Raw genomic sequence first — 8,438 nt, 5'->3', positions numbered from 1 at the left:
GCACTTCAGAAGGTGTAAGTCGTTAAATTTCACCCCTACTGTCTACTGAAGAAGAACTGTCTAGGCACAGGGAATGAGTCTGTTTCACAAAAGAACTAAAAACAGAAGTCTGATTCATGAGTTTGCTAATGGCTTCTGCCTCCCAAGGGAACCTCCCAGTGCACACCGAAGCCTTTCTAGGGGCCCAGCCTTATGTCTGATGTGAAGGTAACCACAGACCAGACTTTGGCCTGTTGGACAGCAGGCAGTGCCAGCCACTTTAATGGGAGTATTCAAATGGGTGTCCGCCATCATGTTAGATCCTGATGCATCCTCTAGAAGGATGCAACTTCTTCCCATAGCTCTGTTTGGATGCTACTAATCTCATGGACAGCAACTTGGGGGAATGTGATCATAGGGCCAGCAAACATACAAATGAATAATTCGTGATAAGACTTAGAAAACAAAGCCCAAAGAATCATGGGCGAGTGAAAGGACACACAGGAAATAACCGCAGCACGCAGGACAAGGCAGTGTATCTCCTACATGCTATTTGTTGTTTGATTTTATTTTTTTTTTCTTCTTTGAATGGAGTAACTTTTGTGGGAAGCCTAAATTGCTTAATTACATAGCCTGTAAATGGGAAAACTATCGACTGGGTAAATGCAGTGCTCTTGATCCCTCACCCTTCAGGGAGCTGTGCAGGGGGAGGGGAGGGAGTAGAGACCAAGCAGAAGGGAAGGAGAGGCTGCTGTCTGGTCGGCCTGGGGAGGGACACAGCAGAGCACAGGTGCAGTGCCTTGGTGTTGCAGCCAGCCTCTTTCTTATCTTCCCCCCACTTGATTTCCTCTGCACAGGTCCAGGAGCTCTGGTTTCCTCCTCTGCCTCATCCCTCCTGGAGCGCCTGCTGTGCGGCCTGCTGTGGCTTTTAAAACAGTCTGTGTGTATCCTGTGGCAAAGAACCCACACGTGCATTGTGTGGCTTGAGAGAATCTTTATGTGCCGCTCCCAACCTCAGCCTTCGAAAGGTCGTCCTTATGAAGAAGCAGCTGCACAGAAATGCTGGCCGCTGCCAGCCAATCCACTCTGGCTACAGGGAAGTCAAGGCCAAGCGACCTGTACTTGGCAGTCTGCAGCATCTTTATCCCTGCGATCTAGGCAGGAAGCAGTCTAAAGCCTTTAGAATGGGTGGGAAACCTTTCTGGCATTCAAGGAAAGCCAGAGCAAGAGGCATAGGTTCCCTTATAGCTTATTTTGCCCCATCTCGAGCTTCCCAAATGAGTCTCCACTGTAACATGGTCTACAGGTAGAGGCTAGCTTTCTGGCAAAGCACCTAAAATGTGTCTATTAGAAACTCATTGAACATAGCTGTAGTTTTTTTTATTCACATTTTGATGTACCCCCTTTCCAGTTATCTTCCTCCCCCTTTCTTGACAAAAATAAATATAAATTATAGAATTCTATTTTCCCCCAGGGAGGCTTGGAGCAAAGATTCTGGCCTGCGATTCCCTGTGTTTTGTGGGTCTTTAATACTACGATCTTCTGGTTCTTTTCATGGGAGCTAATGGTGGGTGTTCCCAGGACTCGGTGAGAGGGTTTCCCACTCGCTGGGCACACTGGGCACGCGAAGGCTTTCTCTCCCCTGTTTCTGTCCTATGCCATGAAGAAAATTGCATCCCCACCCTTCCAGGTTGCAAAAGTGAATCTATGGGGGGAATTAACATTGGGACACAGCCTAAACGGAAAGCTCTCAAGATATTTAAAAATATTTCATTTTCTCCACTCCCAGTAGAGGTTGAGATTGGCAAATGTGTCTTCATGGATATAGAAAACACGGAATATCCCCGCCCCCCATTAAATAGCGATTGAAGGGAGTCAGATGCTGTGTATAGGGGAGGGGTGTGTTGGGCCAGGGTGTGATTTCTTTCTGAGAAAATACACTGCGCAGGTCAGCCCGGTGCACAGAAATGAGAAGAGATGCGAAGGATGCAGGGGGTGTGTTATTAGGATGCTGCAGTGTGGTTGGGGTGGGGGCGGGGGCGTGCGTGTGGATGTGAGAAAGCAAGAGGCGCGCGAGGAGAGCGCGGGAAAGATTGCTGGGGAGGCAAATGTACACAGCATTCCCCAGCATCCAGGCTTGCTGCAGCCCCTGGCTGGGTAAGGGGTGTGATGTGAGAGTGGGGTGGGAGGGGGCAGCAGGCGGGGCCTGCCACGTCACTTGGAGAGTGTTGGGGAGGAAGGGCAGAGCGGAGAGCTGAGCCTACTGCTGTTGCTGCTGTTGCTGCTGCTGCTGCTGTTGCTGCTGCTGCTGTCGCTGCTACGGGTGTAGCCAAGGCTTGAAGCGGTGGGAGGTGGGTCCCTGCGCCCGGGGGCCGGGGCAGCCCCAGGGCAGTCCCGAGGCCTGTGGAACAGCTCCTGGGAAAAAGGTGGCGGTTGGAACCGCGACCTTGGCCAGACCTAGTTCGGTGGTGGACGTAGGGCGGAGGCAGAGGCCGAGCCCGGGCAGGAGTATTTGGTAAGCCAGAGGGAGGCGCATCTGGCGCTTCGGTACCAGCGGCCACCCAGGGTCTTGTAAGGCTGGAAAAGAACAGCGGGACCCGGACAGAGACAGGAGGGCGGACCCGTGGGTCCCCGAGCCCAGCTTCAGTCACCAGCTTCAGTCACCAGCGGGAGCTAAGCCACGCGTCTTTTCCGGCAGCCAGTTTCACGCGTGCGACAGTTTGCGGGTTCCAGGCATCCCAGTAATCTTGAGCACCGAGGCGCGGCTATTGGGCACCAGAGCCACATCCCAGACCTAGCCTGGCAGAGGGACCAGCTGCAGGTTTCACCGACCTAACCGCCAGGTCAGAGCGCGGGCCCCACCCTAAAGGAGGGCGCAGCCGGAGCTGGGAAGCGGGTGCCGCGCTCCGGAGCTCGCGTCGTGGGCGCCGTCCTAGTGGCGGGGAGCGCACTGCCAAGGGGACATGAGATCGGAGAAATCCCTGACGCTGGCGGCGCCGGGGGAGGTCCGTGGGCCGGAGGGGGAGCAACAGGATGCCGGAGAGTTCCCGGAGGCCGCGGGCGGCGGCGGCTGCTGTAGTAGCGAGAGGCTGGTGATCAACATCTCTGGGCTGCGCTTTGAGACGCAGCTGCGCACCCTGTCCCTGTTCCCTGACACGCTTCTGGGAGACCCTGGCCGCAGAGTCCGCTTCTTCGACCCCCTGAGGAACGAGTACTTCTTTGACCGCAACCGACCCAGCTTCGATGCTATTCTCTACTACTATCAATCCGGGGGCCGCCTGCGCAGGCCGGTCAACGTGCCCCTGGACATCTTTATGGAAGAGATCCGCTTCTATCAGTTGGGGGACGAAGCTCTGGCGGCCTTCCGGGAAGATGAGGGCTGCCTGCCCGAAGGTGGCGAGGATGAGAAACCACTCCCCTCCCAGCCCTTCCAGCGCCAGGTCTGGCTCCTCTTTGAGTACCCGGAGAGTTCTGGGCCCGCCCGAGGCATTGCCATCGTCTCTGTGTTGGTCATTCTCATCTCGATCGTCATCTTTTGCCTGGAGACCTTGCCCCAGTTCCGTGCAGATGGGCGTGGTGGAAGCAACGAGGGTAGTGGGACTCGCTTGTCCTCGGCCTCCAGGGGGAGCCACGAGGAAGAAGAAGAGGATGAGGATTCCTATGCATTTCCTGGTGGCATTCCTCCTGGAGGGGTGGGGACTGGGACAACGTCCTCATTCAGTACTCTTGGGGGTTCCTTCTTCACTGACCCCTTCTTTCTGGTGGAAACTTTGTGTATTGTCTGGTTCACCTTTGAGCTCCTGGTACGCTTTTCTGCCTGTCCCAGCAAGGCAGCCTTCTTTCGCAATATCATGAACATCATTGACTTGGTGGCCATCTTCCCCTACTTTATCACCCTGGGCACTGAGCTAGTGCAACGACACGAGCAGTCCGTGAGTGGTGGCAGTGGCCAAAACGGGCAGCAGGCCATGTCCCTAGCCATTCTCAGGGTGATCCGCCTGGTTCGAGTGTTCCGCATCTTCAAGCTTTCCCGTCATTCCAAGGGGCTGCAGATCCTGGGTAAGACCTTGCAGGCATCCATGAGGGAGCTCGGGTTGCTCATCTTCTTCCTCTTCATCGGAGTCATCCTCTTCTCCAGCGCCGTCTACTTCGCAGAGGCGGATGATGATGACTCGCTCTTCCCTAGCATCCCAGATGCCTTCTGGTGGGCTGTGGTGACAATGACCACGGTAGGTTATGGGGACATGTACCCCATGACAGTGGGGGGCAAGATCGTGGGTTCACTGTGTGCGATTGCTGGGGTTCTTACCATTGCACTACCGGTACCAGTTATTGTCTCCAATTTCAACTACTTCTACCACCGGGAGACGGAGCAGGAGGAGCAAGGCCAGTATACCCACGTCACTTGTGGGCAGCCTACCCCGGACCTGAAGGCAACGGACAATGGGCTTGGCAAGCCTGACTTTTCCGAGGCTTCACGAGAAAGGCGGCCTAGCTACCTTCCAACTCCACACCGAGCTTATGCAGAGAAAAGAATGCTCACGGAGGTTTGACGGATGCAGGCAGGGCCTGCAGGAACACTGGAGCTCTGAGCAAGCCATCTCTCAGGCTTCCTTCACATGCTCACTACTCCCGCCATAGCTCCCGAGGACCTCGAATCCCCTCCCCCTGTACCCAGTACATGGCATCCTGGACCAAATACCTGGACTGTAGACTGTTGCTCGATCCTCGCAGCATTCGAGGTTTCTCCATCTTAGTGACATTTCGGAAATTTCAACGGTGCCGCTCAATCATGCCCATCTGTCAAGTGGATGAGATACACATGTCTGCCTGACCTTCCCTCGAGACTGAATTCTCTTGCCTGGGTCTTGTGATACCACTGGGCATGGTGATGTCAATAGAATAGAACGCAGCTACGCTCGGGTCCCTTCTCTGGCGTCCTTTGCTTTGGGTTGTGCATCCTTCTTAGCTTCTGGTCACTGACCACTGACAGAATCCGGAGAATGGAAAAGAATTCAACTTGCTGCTTTAGCTCCAGCCCTGTCCATCTTCCGGCTGGCAGAGCTGTATGCTGCACGGTTTTGAAAGTTATTCATGCCTAAATTTGGATGGACTTAGAGAAAATACTACCCAACTGGATTCTTTGAAGGACAATGAGGGTCAGTTCTAGACCAAAGGGGCCGGTGGATTCCTCTAGGAATCATCTGGCACAGGAGGCCCTGGCTGTGGTCCACCTAAGTCCTCCTGCTCTGATTCTCCGACTCCCTTGAGCTTCCAGGAAGGCTCCTTCTCTGAGCCAAATATTCTTTGTGCAAACGTCTTCGTGGGCAGAGGAACTGGAAAATGGTACTACAGAGCCAGGAGAGAAGGCTGACCAGAGCCAAGTGATCGGCTGGACCACATATCTGAAGCGAGGTGCCACTTAGCCGAGACTGTCACCTTGGACAGGCAGAGGGGACTCCGCTGCAGATAGCGGCCAATTCTCCCTAGTTAGCCCAGACCTGTCTAATGTCCCCTCCACTCTTCTTCCCGGGAATCTGACTTAGGATTGCAGGTGATTTTTTTTTTTTAAATAAAGCAACCTCAGCTATAACCTGCAGACAGGTGAGTTCTCATATTGAACGCCAGCATAGCTTTCCTTCCCTGCCACGGGCAACAACAGCTGGTTTGGAGCCAGGAACAGGCGCACGGTCCTTTTGTTGACAGCCTCCCTCTTAGAGGATTTTGCTGAGTCAAGCAAATGTTTGTCTGCTCTTCCTGCGGAGCAGCATTTGGCCTGCTCTAACTGCTAAGGTAACTCGGTGATTCCCACTGAGACCAAGCCATCTTCTCCCACTGCAAAGCCACCACCCTCCCTTCCAGCTGCCCACTGCCCGCCTCCCCGAGTAGCATTGCCGTTCCGTTTTGCTTTTGATAAACTGTGATGTACTGTTCTCAGTTCTCATGAGCACGGTTCCTAACCCCAAAGGACTGTTACCATGTTTTCAGTTTCATATTAATGCTTTAAGACTCTTTGAAGAGATTGCTTTTTTTTTTTTTAAAAAAAAAAGATTTTCTCGAAGAGCATCATACTAGGGACTGACCTTAGGGACTGGCTTGAGAGGCACTGTGACTCCAGCGAGTGACAGACCGCAGTCTCAGTTTTGCCACAGCTTTACAGGGTAGCTTTGGTGTCAGAGTCCCTCTTTGTGCCTCAGTTTCCCCATCCATTAAATGAGAACATTAATGTCTTCCCCTCCCTACCTCATGGGGGAATATCAATAAACTCACCCAGGAAGGTGGGGAAGATACTATGCAAATGTGTGAATTATAGTCATGGATTTGAGTTTTAGTTTATTATCCTGCCTTCCTGTCTCCCAAAGTTTCCACCTTGAGTTCAAAGCCTACGACTAGGCCATTGTAGACCATTAGATCTCTAAGTCTCTCCTTGGCCTTTTGGGCTGTGCCTCCATCCTTTGTCTTACCCTTCAGAATGGAATGCATTCTTGCAGTAGACTTGGTGGCTGGAGGTCACTTTACCTGGGAGACTGACTTCTCCGAGCCTGGAACATAATAAAAGACAGAGATATTTAAGACTCAGAGACCTATCCCAAAGCCAGTAACAAAGTGTTTTTTGTGTCCAACCTCTTTAGTTACTCCCAAGCCCACCCAGTGGCCAAAGGGATGCCCTCAGCTAAGGGTGATCATGGGGACATGTGTGCATGGACCTCTGTGTATATATCATTACCCTCATCACTGTCCTTGTCCTTATGCAAACATTGCCTTTTCAAGTCAGAGCATGCCTGAAAGTAAAAGGTTTGTGGCAAGCCAGGCTCTCCAGGGACTCTGGTTGCCGTAGCAACCTTCCAGACTGTTCTCTCTCCTGATTTGGGTATCAAGGGAAAACAGACTACACATCCCAGCTTCTCAAATGGGAGCACCTCCTTTTTATTGGTTTAGGCATTGGTGGAATTAAGACAAGGATTCGGGACCTCGCGGAAATGTGGAGGAAGTAGGTTCTCAACACTTCCTGCCGGGACCTTTTATTCTGCTTCCATATCTGGTCCCTGATGCTGCCATATCTTACTATGCCCGAGTCTTCAGAAACTTGAATGCTTAAAACCTGCCCAATGAAGTCCGCAGCAATGCTACTAAGGCTTTCCAAAGGCGACCTCAGAGAGGGGTACAAAATGTCCCTTCCACAGCAGCCAGGTTGGGCCTTAAGGACATGGATGACACCAGTCTGAGGTAACCTGACATTCTCGTCTTAGATGCAGGCTTTTTCCAGCTCTAAGAGAGACCACGAGGAGTGAAATCCTTTCCTCACAGGGAGCAACGTTGCTTCTGACAAGAAGCTCCGAGGTGGCTCCTAGGATGTCATGCAGAAGCTGAGAGGCAGACAGCGACTCAGTCTCTCTCTTTTTTTTTTTTATGGAGAATTTTATCCAGTGATCCCTCCCTGCTTCTGAGCCTCCACGTGGACGTTGCAACCTTGGCATCAAGAGAACATGCACTGTGTGCTGTCTCAACAGCTGGGACAGGATCACAGCTGCCCAAGAAGGTGGGTCCAAGCTATCCTAACAACTGACTTAAACCAGTGGGGGCTCCCAGAGGACTTCTTGGGACTGCCAGTTTCTGCTTGGAATGAGGACACTCCTCCAGCTTAGCATCCCAGAGGAGCAAGGAACAACTGGCCTTCCCTGAACCTGAGGTATGTGCCCTGACAGCGTGGTGGGGGGAGATGGGTCCAGCATCTGTTAAAGCAGGGTTTTGCTGTCTACCTTTATTGTCGTGGGGTTCTCTCTGTCTTCATCTGTCTCTGTCCCTTCCTTCCTTTCTCCCCACTCTTTTCCCCATTCTCTGCAGACTCCCTCTCCTTGTCACTTTATCTATCTCTTCTTCCCCAATTCTCCTCTTTCCACCCCCCTCCCCACTTAAACAGGTTTTCCTTCCATGCATTTCTATCTCTCTTTCTCCCCCTCTTCATCATTTTTGGCTTTTGGGAGCCATTTTGGCATAACTGTGAGAGCCATGATTTGAACTACAGGACAGCTGGGATCAGGGTTTTGCTAAGAAGGTTCCCTGTTTCCCTGGCATCTCAGGGTACCGTATTTCCCTTGCATATTCTCTGTTCTTGGAGGAGCTTCACTTACACAATAAGATGATATCGTGCGGCTAGTAAAATGTCTTCTAGAAATTTCTTGAACATGAAAATGCTCAGAGAAAAGAGGAAAGGTGGCAGGGAGGAACGAGTGTGGGGGAGAGACAGAAATAGAGATGATATCTAGATAACTAATCTGAGTCTCAGCTACTCGGCCATTTAGCATGGAGTATGTCCTTCTGAGGATCCTCCAACCTCAGGAGCCTTGCAGAGACGTTGGAGTCAAGGAAACGGTAGTAATGGTGGAGCAGAGAAAATTGGGGCTGCCGGGAGGACGCGAGGCAGATCTGATAACTACTCAGCACTCACTGAAGGCTCG

At 52.3% G+C, this 8,438-nt stretch overlaps 1 protein-coding gene across 1 annotated transcript in view; it reads left to right on the top strand.

Annotated features, from left to right (window-relative positions):
* The first annotated feature begins 2,257 nt into the window (after nt 1-2,257).
* The window catches only part of Kcna6 (potassium voltage-gated channel subfamily A member 6), a 34,267-nt gene continuing 28,086 nt past the window's right edge, over nt 2,258-8,438 (top strand). Inside the window, exon 1 of the mRNA XM_050122022.1 lies at nt 2,258-7,669. Coding sequence (XP_049977979.1) covers nt 2,943-4,532 — 1,590 coding nt within the window. The 5' untranslated portion in view covers nt 2,258-2,942 and the 3' untranslated portion in view covers nt 4,533-7,669. The remainder of the gene's footprint in view (nt 7,670-8,438) is intronic.

This window comes from Alexandromys fortis, unplaced genomic scaffold (assembly GCF_014885135.2).
Source record: "Alexandromys fortis isolate MF-2015 unplaced genomic scaffold, M_Fortis_MF-2015_v1.1 scaffold_208, whole genome shotgun sequence".
Lineage (NCBI taxonomy): Eukaryota > Metazoa > Chordata > Mammalia > Rodentia > Cricetidae > Alexandromys > Alexandromys fortis.
The sequence above is the reverse complement of the archived record's forward strand: the minus strand, read 5'-3'. Positions and strand labels throughout refer to the sequence as shown.